Here is a 17,458-nt window from a genome sequence, read left to right as displayed (position 1 = left end):
TTTGTCTTTCCAGAGTGGCAAATTTCCAGAAAAAGTGAAATTAGTTAAGGTAATTCCACTATTTAAAAATGGTGACAGTTATAGACTGAACTCAAAGCTTCCCTCGTTTTCTAAAGTGATTAAAAAAGTATTTGATTTGTTTTATTAAAAAGAATAAAAAAAGTGTTCTGTGAGAGTCAGTATGGATTTCTATCAAATCAACATCCCTTCAATTACATGAAGAAATTACAGCTCCAATAGAAAAATATGCAGCAGAATGTTTATTGATTTAAGAAAAGCCTTTGATGCCACTGACCACACGGTATTTGTTTCTAAATGACTGGATTATGGGCGGGTCCCACCACAGGGGACGGAGTTTTAACCTGTTTGATGTGAGGATGTTGAACGGTTGCTGTTTTAGCTCTTTTTTGTTTTTATGGTTTTATTATGAAGCACTTCCTGTGAAAGGTGGTGCATAAATAAAGTTTAATTCTTCACCGAAGCAACATCAGAGGTCTGAAGCTGATCGGACCCAGATTATGATCCAAAGGTTTGTGTCAAGATAAAGGAGAAACTGAGCATGTTTCCTGATGGTTCCACGGTTCCCTCATGGTTCCACCATCAGAACATGCAGATGGAGCCTCAAAGGAGGAGCGGTCCAAACTTCACAGGCCTTCTGCCACCAGGGGGCGCCAGAAGAAGATGAAACTGAGCTTCCTCAGTCAGAGCCATCAGAAACCTTCTGACCCTCAGAGCAGCAGGAGAACATCTGCTGGGCTCACAGGAGCTGAGTAACAGGAACTTTAAAGGAACATTCAACCCGTTTTAAAACGCGATTTAACAGCAAACGTCACAGAACATCAGAACCAAACTGAAAAAATTACTTTTCCTGCTGGTTCGCCCGTAGAGTTAAACCAGTCGGTACCAACATGACCCACAGAACACCAACACAGCTTTCTCCTGTTTTATTGGAACAGCTGGCTGCTTTAAAGCTCCGCCCCTCTGCTCTGATTGGTCGGTCTGAGGCTGGCAGAGGTTTGGTGCAGAGCGACATGCAGGTTAGTTAGCTGGTTAGCTGGTTAGCGCTCGCTGACCTCAGGCTGAAAGCAACCAGCGGCTGTTTGGATGGTTGAACAAACCAGAACCTCAGAGTCCGTCTCTCAGAACCAACGGTTGTCCTGAAGACGTTCTGGTTCCTTCAGTCAAAACGTGAAGCAGCTCTGACAGGAACAGCTGATAACCTTCCAGTGCCTGGATGTGGACTCAGCAGACACTAAAAGTCACTTTCAGTTCTGACCCGGATCCGAAGGGAAGGAAATTACGGCTCAGCGAGAGTTCTCTAAGGGATGAGGAGAACCTGCAGGGTGGAACTCAGGTAACGAGCCCTGGAGCTCCTGCAGACGGACGTGAGAGGACCTCGTCTCAAACTCTACGCAGGTCCAACACGGCGATGTACGGAGAGCGGAAGGAGCCGATGTACAAGTTCCCATCATGCTCGTGGGCCTCGCTGACGTAGGCGGCCACCAGGCCGGCCGGGTCGTGGAAGCTGCGCGTGCAGACGCCTCCGTCGTGGAGCTCTGCCACCAAACTGTAGCGAGGAACGAACTTCATCAGCACCTCCTGACTGAAGAGCTGCAGAGAAGGAGGGAGGAGAACCACGGTGAGAAGAAGGGAGGTCCACCTGGTCAGAGAGCAGAAAGGCTTCCTGCATGTTAATCACAGAACATCTCTAGTACATAGGAAACCTGATCTAGAACACCAGGACTGAGAGCAGATGGAGCGAGCAGAGCAGAAACATGGAGGACCTTCCACATATGGAGCAGGTCACTGAGGGTTGGAGAAACTCCAGGGTCTCCTGGGTCTGACGTTCCTCAGTGCTGAGATGACCTGAGCCTGCAGGTCCAATTAAAGGGTTCTAGCTCTGGAGTCTGCTGTATAGAACCTGAATCTCTGAGCCTGTCTGAGTCCAGGAGAACTCCATCAGTTCTGCCGTCCACCAGCTGATCATCATCAGAACATCTCAGCATCAAGAGGAAATGTTTCAGCCCGAGTCGTTCCAACATCTCCTGAAACGCCTAGAACATCTGAGCCTAAGAGCTTCTGCAGATGTTCTCCCCTCGCCCTGCGGCGGTGAGCCTCATGCAGGTTCTGAGCGGGGTTAGGCTGCAGAACGAGCGGAGTGACGGAACCGAGCAAGCGAACAAAAGGACGGAAGCGAGAACGAGCGGAGGGACGGAACCGGGAAAGAGCGGAGGGACGGAAGCGAGAACGAGCGGAGGGACAGAACCGAGAACGAGCGGAGGGACGGAAACGAGAACGAGCGGAGGGACGGTACCGAAAACGAGCGGAGGGACGGAAACGAGAACGAGCGGAGGGACGGAACCGAGAACGAGCAGAGGGACAGAACCGAGCAAGCGAACAAACGACGGAACTGAGAGGGAGAGGAGGGACTTGTTATGCCACCACGCCATGGGTAAATTGTGTGTATTTTGAACAATATGTGGAAAGAGTAAATGAAAAAAGGACCAAAAGGTGTTTCACATTCACAGCCACCAAGGATCCGCCTTCACGGCACGGTGCCAGCTGTGAACCCAGACCACTCCCCACAGACAACGGTCAGACCACTCCCCACAGACAACGGTCAGACCACTCTCCACAGACAACTGTCAGACCGCTCCCCCCAGACAATGGTCAGACCGCTCCCCCCAGACAACGGTCAGACCGCTCCCCCCAGACAATGGTCAGACCGCTCCCCCCAGACAACGGTCAGACCGCTCCCCCCAGACAACTGTCAGACCGCTCCCCCCAGACAATGGTCAGACCGCTCCCCCCAGACAACGGTCAGACCACTCCCCCCAGACAACGGTCAGACCACTCCCCCCAGACAATGGTCAGACCACTCCCCACAGACAATGGTCAGACCACTCCCCACAGACAACGGTCAGACCACTCCCCACAGACAACGGTCAGACCACTCCCCCCAGACAACGGTCAGACCACTCCCCACAGACAACGGTCAGACCACTCCCCACAGACAACTGTCAGACCACTCCCCACAGACAACTGTCAGACCGCTCCTCACAGACAACAGTCAGACCACTCCCCTTAGACAACTGTCAGACCACTCCCCACAGACAACGGTCAGACCACTCCCCCCAGACAATGGTCAGACCACTCCCCACAGACAATGGTCAGACCGCTCCTCACAGACAATGGTCAGACCGCTCCCCACAGACAATGGTCAGACCGCTCCCCACAGACAACTGTCAGACCGCTCCTCACAGACAATGGTCAGACCACTCCCCACAGACAACTGTCAGACCACTCCCCCCAGACAATGGTCAGACCACTCCCCACAGACAATGGTCAGACCGCTCCCCCCAGACAACGGTCAGACCGCTCCTCACAGACAATGGTCAGACCGCTCCCCACAGACAACGGTCAGACCGCTCCCCCCAGACAACGGTCAGACCGCTCCCCACAGACAACGGTCAGACCACTCCCCACAGACAACGGTCAGACCACTCCCCACAGACAACGGTCAGACCACTCCCCACAGACAACGGTCAGACCACTCCCCACAGACAACGGTCAGGCCACTCCCCCCAGACAACGGTCAGACCACTCCCCACAGACAACGGTCAGACCACTCCCCACAGACAACGGTCAGACCACTCCCCACAGACAACGGTCAGAGCACTCCTGGCAGACAATGGTCAGAGCACTCCTGGCAGACAATGGTCAGACCACTCCCCCCAGACAACGGTCAGACCACTCCCCCCAGACAATGGTCAGACCACTCCCCCCAGACAACGGTCAGACCACTCCCCACAGACAACGGTCAGACCACTCCCCACAGACAACGGTCAGACCACTCCCCACAGACAACGGTCAGACCACTCCCCCCAGACAACGGTCAGACCACTCCCCCCAGACAACGGTCAGACCACTCCCCACAGACAACGGTCAGACCACTCCCCACAGACAATGGTCAGAGCACTCCTGGCAGACAATGGTCAGACCACTCCCCCCAGACAACGGTCAGACCACTCCCCCCAGACAATGGTCAGACCACTCCCCCCAGACAACGGTCAGACCACTCCCCACAGACAACGGTCAGACCACTCCCCACAGACAACGGTCAGACCACTCCCCCCAGACAACGGTCAGACCACTCCCCCCAGACAACGGTCAGACCACTCCCCACAGACAACGGTCAGACCACTCCCCACAGACAACGGTCAGAGCACTCCTGGCAGACAATGGTCAGAGCACTCCTGGCAGAGACCCAGTCTACCCCTGCAAGCTACATGGAACAGCAGTGTTCACCACTTCTTCCCTGGAGCCCTTGAGGAGAGGTGGGACCAGACCAGACCAGACCGGACCAGCACCATGGGGCCTCCCAGGGCCTGAAAGACGCACAAGCTGGCACAGGGGAGAAATCCCTCTTTGTCAGGGGGACATGACCGGAAGAATCAGAGTTATGTCTGCTGTCTGAACTTCAGCGTCAGGCGCAGGAGGAAAGAATCCCTCCGTGCCAAAAACAGCTTAGTTTATTTCTCCTCAGCTGTTAGAGGAACGCTGAGTTGAGACGGCGCAGATCGGCCTCCTTTACCCACTTCCCACGCTGACAGCAAGAGGTGCTGGAAACTTAACTGCAACCGAGTCAGAGAACGCTGCAGAGCCTCGGACCAGGCCTCCCCCCCCCCGACCCCAGCTAGCTCATAGCTGCATGGCCGCATGTCTGCTGCTGAGAGAAACAACGGTTTCTCTTCAATGCTCCTGATGGATGGCCAAAGTGGACAGAACTCACACGAGGCACCGACAGGTCTAGCAGGATGGAGGCAGGGAGAGTAAATAGTTCATCTGGAAATGTTTAAGTAACGCCTTTACATGGTGTTTAAACACAAAGAGCTAACGGTGCAAGCTCATTGCTAGCATTCAGTATCATGTCATTGCAGAGGTGATCCGAGTGTGTTTTTATAGTTATAACAAGCATCATCTCCACAGATGTTTCTTACATTGATGGGATATTAATGTTTATGTTATCCGGCCCACTCATTATGACTAAAAATAAAGCTAAAGTCTTTAAAGTTAGTGCCGAAAAGCCGCTAGCCAAAATGCTATTTAGCCACTGATAACTTCCGGTTCCGGTTATTTAAACAAAAGCCCGTTTAAAGCATAAAGCTTGTTTGCTTCGCTCCGCCGTTGTTCGATAGAGCTATGAGCCTTATTCCCAGATTATTATTGAATTTTAATGTTGATTTAAGGCATTTTGTTTAACTTTAGGAGTAACCGAGTTTAGTGACGCCATCGCTACAGTAACCCCAGCTGATGATCCCGTTACCTTGAAAATGAACTTCTTGACCCAGGGTCTCTGGGACAGGAAGTCCAGCATGGAGAAGCCGGGGTTGGGTCTCACTGCGGACATGGTGACCCAGTAGCCTCCAGAGGAGCTGGGACGGACGTTGTCAGGGAAACCCGGCAGGTTGTCCACGAACGTGTCCATGCCTCCTTTGTTGAGCCCGGCGACATGAACTCTGGACCAGAAACAGAACCATCATCAGAACTCTGGGTCAGAAACAGAACCGTCATCAGAACTCTGGGTCAGAAACAGAACCGTCATCAGAACTCTGGACCAGAAACAGAACCATTATCAGAACTCTGGGTCAGAAACAGAACCGTCATCAGAACTCTGGGTCAGAAACAGAACCATCATCAGAACTCTGGGTCAGAAACAGAACCGTCATCAGAACTCTGGACCAGAAACAGAACCGTCATCAGAACTCTGGGTCAGAAAAAGAACAGTCATCAGAACTCTGGGTCAGAAACAGAACAGTCATCAGAACTCTGGGTCAGAAACAGAACCGTCATCAGAACTCTGGGTCAGAAAAAGAACAGTCATCAGAACTCTGGACCAGAAACAGAACCATCATCAGAACTCTGGGTCAGAAACAGAACAGTCATCAGAACTCTGGGTCAGAAACAGAACCGTCATCAGAACTCTGGGTCAGAAAAAGAACAGTCATCAGAACTCTGGGTCAGAAACAGAACAGTCATCAGAACTTTTGGACAAAAACAGAACCATCATCAGAACTTTGGGTCAGAAACAGAACCATTATCAGAACCCTGGGTCAGAAACAGAACCGTCATCAGAACTCTGGACCAGAAAAAGAACCATCATCAGAACTTTGGACCAGAAACAGAACCATCATCAAAACTCTGGGTCAGAAACAGAACAGTCATCAGAACTCTGGGTCAGAAACAGAACCATCATCAGAACTCTGGACCAGAAAAAGAACCATCATCAGAACTTTGGACCAGAAACAGAACCATCATCAGAACTCTGGGTCAGAAACAGAACAGTCATCAGAACTCTGGGTCAGAAACAGAACCGTCATCAGAACTCTGGGTCAGAAACAGAACCATTATCAGAACCCTGGGTCAGAAACAGAACCGTCATCAGAACTTTGGACCAGAAACAGAACCATCATCAGAACTCTGGGTCAGAAACAGAACAGTCATCAGAACTTTGGACCAGAAACAGAACCGTCATCAGAACTCTGGGTCAGAAAAAGAACAGTCATCAGAACTCTGGGTCAGAAACAGAACCGTCATCAGAACTCTGGGTCAGAAAAAGAACCGTCATCAGAATTCTGGGTCAGAAACAGAACCATCATCAGAACTCTGGGTCAGAAACAGAACCATCATCAGAACTCTGGACCAGAAAAAGAACCATCATCAGAACTTTGGACCAGAAACAGAACCATCATCAGAACTCTGGGTCAGAAACAGAACAGTCATCAGAACTCTGGGTCAGAAACAGAACCATCATCAGAACTCTGGGTCAGAAACAGAACCATCATCAGAACTCTGGGTCAGAAACAGAACAGTCATCAGAACTCTGGACCAGAAACAGAACAGTCATCAGAACTCTGGACCAGAAACAGAACCATCATCAGAACTCTGGGTCAGAAACAGAACAGTCATCAGAACTTTGGACCAGAAACAGAACAGTCATCAGAACTCTGGGTCAGAAACAGAACCATCATCAGAACTCTGGGTCAGAAACAGAACCATCATCAGAACTCTGGACCAGAAACAGAACCATCATCAGAACTCTGGACCAGAAACAGAACCATCATCAGAACTCTGGGTCAGAAACATAACCGTCATCAGAACTTTGGGTCAGAAACAGAACCGTCATCAGAACTCTGGGTCAGAAACATAACCGTCATCAGAACTTTGGGTCAGAAACATAACCGTCATCAGAACTTTGGGTCAGAAACAGAACCGTCATCAGAACTCTGGGTCAGAAACAGAACCATCATCAGAACTCTGGACCAGAAACAGAACCATCATCAGAACTCTGGGTCAGAAACATAACCGTCATCAGAACTTTGGGTCAGAAACAGAACCGTCATCAGAACTCTGGGTCAGAAACATAACCGTCATCAGAACTTTGGGTCAGAAACAGAACCGTCATCAGAACTTTGGGTCAGAAACAGAACCGTCATCAGAACTCTGGGTCAGAAACAGAACCATCATCAGAACTCTGGGTCAGAAACAGAACCATCATCAGAACTCTGGACCAGAAACAGAACCATCATCACAACTCTGGGTCAGAAACAGAACCATCATCACAACTCTGGACCAGAAAAAGAACCATCATCAGAACTTTGGACCAGAAACAGAACCATCATCAGAACTCTGGGTCAGAAACAGAACAGTCATCAGAACTCTGGGTCAGAAACAGAACCATCATCAGAACTCTGGGTCAGAAACAGAACCATCATCAGAACTCTGGGTCAGAAACAGAACCATCATCAGAACTCTGGACCAGAAACAGAACAGTCATCAGAACTCTGGACCAGAAACAGAACAGTCATCAGAACTTTGGACCAGAAACAGAACAGTCATCAGAACTCTGGGTCAGAAACAGAACCATCATCAGAACTCTGGGTCAGAAACAGAACCATCATCAGAACTCTGGACCAGAAACAGAACCATCATCAGAACTCTGGGTCAGAAACATAACCGTCATCAGAACTTTGGGTCAGAAACAGAACCGTCATCAGAACTCTGGGTCAGAAACATAACCGTCATCAGAACTTTGGGTCAGAAACAGAACCGTCATCAGAACTCTGGGTCAGAAACATAACCGTCATCAGAACTTTGGGTCAGAAACAGAACCGTCATCAGAACTCTGGGTCAGAAACAGAACCATCATCAGAACTCTGGACCAGAAACAGAACCGTCATCAGAACTCTGGACCAGAAACAGAACTGTCATCAGAACTCTGGGTCAGAAACAGAACCGTCATCAGAACTTTGGGACAGAAACAGAACCATCATCAGAACTCTGGAGCTGAAACAGCTCAAACCCTCAAAGGAACACAGAAAGCACAGCAGACCTCAGCAGCAGAACAAGTCCTGCTGGATCTCCATCCAGCAGAACAAGTCCTGCTGGATCTCCATCCAGACGTGGACCAGCTAATGTGTCGGTGGACCTGATGCTGCGGCCCGGTCCAGTCTGCCGAGATGCTGCAGCAGAACCCAACATGGTCCTCGGTATTAATTGGGCCTCCAGCTTCTCGTGTGCGGGCCTGACGCCGGCTCCTCATGAGATGATGGATGGTGTTCTGAAGATTGTCCTGCAGATCCTGACCATCACTGAGCTCCTGCTGGGTCTGAGGTCCAGCCTGGTGCCGTCAGATGGACCCAAACACCGGGTCCCAGAGATGTTCTGATGGATTTGGGCCCATCATCCTCCAGGAACCGCCTGGAGACTACAGACAGTGGCATCCTCGGTACCAGGAGAAGCCCAGGACCCACTGGACCAGCAAAGGGTCCAACAGCGGTTCTGAGGACCTCATCCTGGTACCTAACGGCAGTCAGGGTACCATCGTCTATCCAGTTTGGGTCTGTGTCCCTCCATGGAGACACCTCCCCTCACCGACCCATCCTCCAGAACCATGCTGCTGCAGCAGAACCTTCTCTACAGCTTCTCCAGAACCTTTCAGGTCTGTCACATCAGCTCAGAGGGAAAGGCTGGCTACGGCTCGTATCGATACTGGACCGCGGGTCGCCACACGGTACCGGTACTGACCCGGGTCTGGTTAAGAGTCCTTTAATTGTTCTGAACAGCGTAACAAACAAGTACCTGCGGATCCGGGCCATGGTGGTCTCTGCCACTAGAACCGACTCCTCATCGGGCAGCAGCTGGATGCCGTTGGGGAACCTGAGGTTCTCCATGATGACGGTCAGCTCCTTGGTCTCTGTGTCGTACTCCAACACCCTGAGACGACAAACACAGCAGGCTTTTATTCTGAAAAACCAGCCTGGGACCTCCGTGACACTACAGACGGAACCGTGCGGTGGACCCTACCGTCCATCAGCGGTGGCCTCCATGATGAGGTGCAGGTAGTCTCTGCGCTGCCACCTGCTGCTGGAGTCTGTGAAGTACACCTTCCTGCCGTCCTGCGTCACCGTCAGGTCGTTGATGAAAGACAGCTTCCTGCCGGAGACCACCTGACCACCTGACACCAGCCGGGTCGCCTCACCTGCAGAGAGAAGGTTGGTCAACTTCAGAGGAAGGCAGCAGGTCAGAGGAGCCGTGGCCAAACAGAGCTCACCTGTGGTAGGGTTGACCTCAAACACGCCCAGGTAGGCGTCTGCTACAAACAGAGTCCCGTTGGGTCCCACTCTGATCCCCAGAGGCCTCCCACAGGTGGGCTCATCTTCTCTGGAGCCTACAGGAGGCCGAGAACCCAGCGACAAGCTTCAGTTGACTTCCAGCCAATCAGAGCCCTCTTTAGAACCTCGGTGACATCACAACAGCTGTGAGGTCATTAGTGAAGGTTGCTGTGAGGATATACGATCAACCTGAGGTTCTCACCTACTAATATAAAGCGTCTTGGTCACCAAGAGGCTTTGAACCCAACCAACCAGATCTCCTAGCTCCTGCTCCAGCTGCTAACTCCTAGCTCCTGTTCCTAACACCTGTTCCTAGCTCCTGTTACTTGCTCCTGTTCCTGACTCCTATCTCCTGTTCCTAACTCCTAACACCTGTTCCTAGCTCCTGTTACTTGCTCCTGTTCCTGACTCCTATCTCCTGTTCCTAGGTCCTGTTTCTAACTCCTAGCCCCTGTTACTTGCTCCTAGCTCCTGCTCCTAGCTCCTGTTCCTAACTCCTAGCTCCTGTTCCTAACTCCTAGCTCCTGTTCCTAACTCCTAGCTCCTGTTCCTAACTCCTGTTCCTTGCTCCTAGCTCCTGTTCCTAACTCCTAGCTCCTGTTCCTAACTCCTAGCTCCTGTTCCTAACTCCTAGCTCCTGTTACTTGCTCTTAGCTCCTGTTCCTTGCTCCTGTTCCTTGCTCCTAGCTCCTGTTCCTAACTCCTGTTCCTAGCTCCTAGCTCTTGCTCCTAGCTCCTGTTACTTGCTCCTAGCTCCTGTTACTTGCTCCTAGCTCCTGTTACTTGCTCCTAGCTCCTGTTCCTAACTCCTAGCTCCTGTTCCTAACTCCTAGCTCCTGTTCCTAACTCCTAGCTCCTGTTCCTAACTCCTAGCTCCTGTTCCTAACTCCTAGCTCCTGTTCCTAACTCCTGTTCCTTGCTCCTAGCTCCTGTTCCTAACTCCTAGCTCCTGTTCCTAACTCCTAGCTCCTGTTCCTAACTCCTAGCTCCTGTTACTTGCTCTTAGCTCCTGTTCCTTGCTCCTGTTCCTTGCTCCTAGCTCCTGTTCCTAACTCCTGTTCCTAGCTCTTAGCTCCTGTTCCTTGCTCCTGTTCCTTGCTCCTAGCTCCTGTTCCTTGCTCCTAGCTCCTGTTCCTTGCTCCTAGCTCCTGTTCCTTGCTCCTAGCTCCTGTTCCTAGCTTCTAGCTCCTGTTCCTAACTCCTAACTCCTGCTCCAGCTCCTACGGATGTTTTAGTTTCTGTGAGGTGGCTGTGCTGATTAAGGATCAGGATTGTGAGATACCTTAAGACATCTTAGCACCAGAAAGGGATGTCATGAGGTCCCTAGGCTAAAGTAGCTATATGAAGCATCCAGGCTCCTTTCCTACCTCCTGACTGACTGACTGTGCTATTGAGACACTCTGACCATGGAGACTGCTGATGCACTTCCTCTCTGAATAAAGCAGTACTTCTCGAATAGTGAGGCGCCCCCCACTATTAATCCTCCGTCAAATAACTCTCATATCACTCATGCATTGACTCTTTCAGTATTTTCTGCCTCTAACTCACCTTTTCTGCAGCAGCAGCGTTGTTTCTTTGTTAATTATGGTTTAATATTCTCCGTCTGCCTTTCTGGGCATGAATGAATGGATAAAACACCTGACCGCATGATATGTGTCCGTTTTCCTAGATACATGTGGACTGGGCCAAGGCTACTGAACCAAGAAAAGCGTTTTTACCACATGGCGGCCTGCCGAGGGTCGTCACCGTAACGATCCGTCGTCCAATTAACTTCAGGAGTTTCCCGTCAGCCGTTCCAGTAAAGAAGACGTCTGCAGAAAGAGAAACAGACTCAGGTGAGACCCTGTTCTGGGTCTCTGAACTCTGGAACCTCAGGATCCAGACCCAGAGCCGCTGATGAGGGTGATGTGGATGGTGAGGATGATGAGGGTGGTGAGGATGGTGAGGATGAGAGTGGTGAGGGTGATGAGGATGGTGAGGATGAGGGTGGTGAGGGTGATGAGGATGGTGAGGATGATGAGGATGGTGAGGATGATGAGGATGGTGAGGATGATGAGGATGGTGAGGGTGATGAGAATGGGGAGGGTGATGAGGATGGGGAGGGTGATGAGGATGGTGAGGATGAGAGTGGTGAGGGTGATGAGGATGGTGAGGATGAGGGTGGTGAGGGTGATGAGGATGGTGAGGATGATGAGGATGGTGAGGATGAGGGTGGTGAGGGTGATGAGAATGGGGAGGGTGATGAGGATGGGGAGGGTGATGAGGATGGTGAGGATGAGAGTGGTGAGGGTGATGAGAATGGTGAGGATGAGGATGATGACTCAGGGTGGTGAGGGTGATGAGGATGGTGAGGGCGGTGAGGATGATGAGGATGATGAGGGTGGTGAGGATGGTGAGGGTGGTGAGGATGGTGAGGGTGATGAAGATGGCGAGGATGATGAGGATGTTGAGGATGGTGAGGGTGGTGAGGATGATGAGGATGGTGAGCATGGTGAGGATGGTGAGGATGAGGGTGGTGAGGATGATGAGGATGAGGATGGTGAGGGTGGTGAGCATGGTGAGTATGGTGAGGATGAGGGTGGTGAGGGTGATGAGGATGAGGATGGTGAGGGTGGTGAGGATGATGAGGATGGTGAGGATGAGGATGGTGAGGGTGATGAGGGTGGTGAGGATGATGAGGGTGGTGAGGATGAGGGTGGTGAGGATGAGGGTGGTGAGGATGAGGGTGGTGAGGGTGGTGAAGATGATGGTGAGGATGAGGGTGGTGAGGGTTGTGAGGATGGAGATGCTGACTGACCCCCCATGTTGGCTATGGACTCTGGTCCAAGGATCTGGTCCTCGTAGAGTCTCTGGGCCTCTCGCAGCTTCAGGTTTGGTTCCCAGCAGCCCTTCATCAATGGCGGCTCCTTCAGACTGCAGAGGCAGGAACAACCAGCAGGGGGCAGCAGAGGTCACCAGGTCAGGAAAACAAGAGATGAAGACAGATTTCAGGTTTTACAGGAAAAAAGAAACTTCAAAGATTTTAGAAAACTCAGCTGGAAAAGGAAAACTTTAGAGGAAAAAACTAAACAACATTAAAGCTCTAGCAGCTAAACCTCGCTAGCACACAGTCTTCATCTCTGCTGTGTCCTGTGATGGACTGGAGGGGCTGGTCCAAGGCAGTCCTGCCCTGGTCCAGCTCCCCCGGTCCTGACAGATCCATCCATCCGTCTTCTGTCACGCTTATCCCTCATGGGGTCATGAGGGGTGCTGGTGCCCATCTCCAGCATTCAATGGGCGAGAAGCGGAGTGTCCTGACAGATAAGTGAGTATAATGCTGCAGCCCAAACGCCTTTTGAGCTTCAGAGAAGCGTCTGATGCCTTAACCTGGACGCTTGTCCAACGAGGTCTAGAACGAGGAAAGACATTTTCATGGCTGGTTCTGGACATCTGGCTGGAGAACAGCACAGAGCAGGCGTCTGAACGTGTTCTAGGTTCTCTAGAGTTTAATTCAGAGTGCTTCAGGTGAAGACGTCTGATCTGTGATCAGATCTGGGTTCATGTTTTCCATCAAACCTGAGTCCTCTCAGGAAGAACAGAACCTGATTCATTAACTTTAAGTGAATCGGATCAGGGAGTCAGGACCAACATCAGCTCTCTGACCAACCAGCAGGTGTTCTGACGGTCTCCAGACATCCGTTCAGCTAAAACGTGTCCAGAACGAGGAGACCTGCAGGAGAACCCGGTTCTGACTGACCAACCAGACCAGGGTTGACCTGCAGATCCATCAGAACATGGTTGGTTAGAACAGGAACACGTCTACACGTCAGAGACAGAACCTCTGTGTTGAGCGCAGGTCTTCAGGCAGGAAGCAGGAACCAGGGTGGAGCAGCAGAAGACTCCTGGGAGAACACCCGAGTGTGAGTGGAGCTCACCTGAAGACCTCCGGGTGGATGGGCGACTCCAGGATGAGGATGATGACGAGCAGAGGAAGAAGCAGGAAGCCCCCCAGGGACAGCAGGGTCACCTGGAACACCTTCCCACTGTAGGTGCTGACAGGTGAGACAGACGGGTGAAGCAGACAGGTGAGAGAAACAGGTAGAAAGTGACAGAATTAGAGTTACAGGTGTGAGGAGTCCCTCAGGGACGGGTTCTCATGTCCTCTTTTCATGCTAAAACCTGCAGGATAAATGCTGCTGAAGATCTGACACCAGAGAAGAAGTCCCACCACAGATCTTCGCCAGGAGGCTTCTCCTCCAGTTCTGCTCCTGTTCTCAGCATCAGAACCAGCTTCCTAACAGCCTGCGCCTTCAGTCTCCAGTTCTCCTCAGCATCAGAACAGGTTCTACCAAGCCTCCTAACACTTGGTCTCCAGCAGCGGAGAACCTTTGGTGTTTTCTCCGGATAATGGTGTTAAACACTGACAAGGTTATTATAGTGGGTGATTTTCACATCCATGTTGACACTGAATGTGATAACCTTATTGTAGCCTTTAAAACTATCCTAGATTCAATTGGTTTTGCTCAAAATGTGCATAAACCGACACACTCTTGGCTTCATACTTTAGACCTTGTTCTGACATATGGCATTGATTGTGAAGAATTAACAGTATTTCCTCACAACCCTGTCCTGTCTGATCATTTTTTAATAACCTTTGAGTTTAATCTAACTGAGTTCTCCACCCCCAAAAGAGGGTTCCATTATAGTAGATCTTTATCGGACAATGCTGCATCAAACTTTAAAGAGTCTGTCCCCCTTTTAATATCCTCAGTATCACAGAAATGCCCTGCAGATAGCATCAATGTTGTTTCTTCCCATTCACAAATAGATGTCTTTGTTAACGGTGTGACTTCGTCATTGCGTTCTGCATTAGACAATGTAGCTCCCTTGAAAAAGAAGGTGATTATTCACAGGAAGCTGGCTCCTTGGTTTAATTCAGAGCTGCGTTCCTTGAAGCACAATGTTAGGAAATTGGAGAGAAAATGGCGCTCTACACACCAAGATGAATCCTACTTAATCTGGAGGGACAGTCTATTGTTGTATAACAAGACCCTTCGCAGAGTTAGAGCAGCATATTTTTCATCATTAATTGAAGAGAATAAAAATAATCCTAGATTTCTCTTTAGTACAGTTGCCAAACTTACCCAGAGCCACAGCTCTGTTGATCCATCCATTCCCTTAGCTCTTAGCAGTAATGATTTTATGGGATTCTTCATAAATAAAATTGATTCCATTAAAAATAAAGTAATTGGCATCCTCCCAAACATGATTACCTCGTCCTCAGTAAGTGAGGCAGCGTTGGAGGAATCTTTAGAACCTGCGCAGTATTTAAACTGTTTAGAAGCAGTAGAGCTTCTGAGCTATCTAAAATTTTAGCTTCATCTAAACCTTCTACCTGTATGTTAGACCCAATCCCAACCAAGTTGTTTAAGCAGGTATTCCCTCTGATCAGTGGTCCTATTTTAGACATGATTAATCTATCCTTGGTAAATGGATATGTACCACAGGCTTTTAAAGTAGCTGTTATTAAACCTTTACTTAAGAAACCATCTCTTGATCAAGATGAGTTAGTAAACTACAGACCTATATCTAATCTTCTTTTCTTATCTAAAATTCTTGAGAAAGTAGTTGCTAATCAACTATGTGAACATTTACAAAGTAATGACCTACTTGAGGAGTTTCATTCAAGCTTCAGAGCTCATCATAGCACTGAAACAGCTCTGGTGAAGGTCACCAATGATATTCTCATGGCCTCAGATAATGGACTTGTGTCTATACTTGTCCTGTTAGATCTCAGTGCTGCGTTTGATACAGTTGATCACAATATTCTCCTAAAAAGACTTGAACATACTGTAGGGATTAAAGGTATACTATGCAACTGGGGTTGATTTTCCAGCGAGGCTCCCCCCAGACGGTGAAAGTAAAAGTGCACTGTCGTAAAGAAGCTCAGCTGTTCTGGTTTCTCCGGTTCTTTGTTGTTGCTTTCGCGCGTGCATATAGTGAATGGCAGGGCAAAAACACATGGAGTTCTCGCCGTAAAGCAAGACCGACTCTCGCGGTCTTGCTTTAGCCTGTGGGAGCTTTTGTGCTTTTTTGTCTCTGCTCTGTCTTCTCTACCATAGAAAGTACTCCTGGGTCAATGTGAGCTTCTGAGCTTTCTGTGTCTCTGCTCTGTCTTCTCTAACATAGAAAGTACTCCTGGGTCAATGTGAGCTTCTGTGCTTTCTGTGTCTCTGCTCTGTCTTCTCTAAGCCCCAGTGGGTGGAGGCAGATGAGCGTTCACACTGAGCCTGGTTCTGGTTCTGCTGGAGGTTCTCCTCCCTGTTAAAGGGGAGTTTTCCTCTCCACTGTCGCTTCATGCATGCTCAGTATGAGGGATTGCTGCAAAGCCATCAACAATGCAGACGACTGTCCCTGTGGCTCTACGGTTCTCCAGGAGTGAATGCTGCTTGTCGGGACTTTGAAGCAACCTGCTGGTTCCCTTATATAGGAACTTTTTTGACCAATCTGTATAATATGATTGATTTGACTTTGTAAAAAGCCTCAAGATGACATGTTTCATTAATTGGCGCTATATAAATAAAATTTAATTGAATTCAGGAACCCATCGGGGAACCGGCCCATGATGGGAGCTTCTGGCCCGGTTCTACTCTAATTCTAGGTAGAAACGACCCAAACTCAGCAGATTCTAGACTGCGGCCATTTTCAGCGGGTTCACCTTTAACCTGCTTCCACCTGATTGGCTGCCCACACCTCCACCTCTAGCTGCCCGCACACCGGTTCTGACCCGGTCCAGCTGGTTCTGCTCTGAACCCATGGGGCTATGCAGACACTGCTTACTGGGAGGAACGGAACCAGAACCTTGACCTGGCTGAAGCCAGCGGCTCTGAGCCGGACCTGCATGTCCAGGTGTGTCTCACCTGGATCCTTTGTGTCTCCGCTCCGGAAGCTCCTCCGTGATCACCTGAGCGCGGTGCAGCCGCCGGAAGCGGACACCTGCGGTCTCGTTCATGTTCGGCGGGCCCGGTGAGGAGGTTCGGTGTCGGTGAGAGGAGATGGACCGGTTCTGGACGTGTAGCTCAGCTGCTTCTTCTTCTGCAGCTGCTGCTGTTTCTTCTTCTTTAAAATCTTTGGCGGTTGGCAAACAACAGATTGATGCATTTCCGCCATCTACTGGTATGGAGTGTGGACCGGAATGACTCTCAGGAATTAAATTCTATTATACAAGTTATTTTTAGATAGCAAAATATTATCCTGTAAATGTTACTATCTGAATAACTTCTGAATAATTCAAATAAATCTAATTTAACCTTTAGTTTACTTAAATTTTGAATGAATTGCTGTCTCTCCTGCTCATATTTATTACAGTACAACATGACGTGTTTAACTGTTTCATCTACCCCACAATATTCACATTTACTGTTCCTATGTTTGCCTAAACAGAGTACTATTTAAGCCAGTATGCCCAAATCTCAATCGAGAAATAATTGTTTCTTCTCTCTTCTTGTTCTTCCTGTTCTTCTCATTTCTCCAGTTTTCTTTTGAATTTTACAAAACCAACATCCTTTTTTTCCTTTCTCCCATTCCTTTTGCCATTTATCCGTCATTTTCTGTTTAATTAACATTTTAACTTCAGGACTACTAAAATTAATAATTAAATCTACAAATAAATGTCTAACAGCTTCTTTTGCTGCCTTATCTACCTGTTCATTTTCTTTAACTCCATAATGTGCTGGTATCCATACAAAATGTATTATTAAACCCATCATATTTATTCTATATAGTGTCTGCTGAATTTCTATTAA

General features: G+C 49.5%; 1 protein-coding gene across 1 annotated transcript; it reads right to left on the bottom strand.

The window, feature by feature from the left end:
• Positions 1-928: 928 nt before the first annotated feature.
• On the bottom strand, positions 929-16,780 carry LOC105923650 (adipocyte plasma membrane associated protein). Its single transcript, XM_036126391.1, has 9 exons — positions 16,574-16,780; positions 13,589-13,705; positions 12,472-12,587; positions 11,393-11,485; positions 9,614-9,730; positions 9,367-9,541; positions 9,142-9,276; positions 5,327-5,519; positions 929-1,611 (listed from the first exon to the last, which is right to left on the bottom strand). Exons 1-9 carry the CDS (start codon positions 16,663-16,665, stop codon positions 1,402-1,404), a joined length of 1,248 nt encoding a protein of 415 aa, XP_035982284.1. The 5' UTR covers positions 16,666-16,780; the 3' UTR covers positions 929-1,401.
• Positions 16,781-17,458: the final 678 nt, after the last annotated feature.

This window comes from Fundulus heteroclitus, chromosome 22 (assembly GCF_011125445.2).
Source record: "Fundulus heteroclitus isolate FHET01 chromosome 22, MU-UCD_Fhet_4.1, whole genome shotgun sequence".
In the NCBI taxonomy this organism is placed as follows: Eukaryota; Metazoa; Chordata; class Actinopteri; order Cyprinodontiformes; family Fundulidae; genus Fundulus; species Fundulus heteroclitus.
The sequence above is the reverse complement of the archived record's forward strand: the minus strand, read 5'-3'. Positions and strand labels throughout refer to the sequence as shown.

Coding starts and splice junctions, on each gene's coding strand:
- LOC105923650 (XM_036126391.1), bottom strand. CDS start 16,665: ATGAACGAGACCGCAGGTGTCCGCTTCCGGCGGCTGCACCGCGCTCAG. Junction 13,706..16,573: donor CGGAGACACAAAGGATCCAG/GTGAGACACACC, acceptor CTCACCTGTCAG/CACCTACAGTGGGAAGGTGT. Junction 1,612..5,326: donor TCAAGAAGTTCATTTTCAAG/GTAACGGGATCA, acceptor CCTTCTCTGCAG/CTCTTCAGTCAGGAGGTGCT.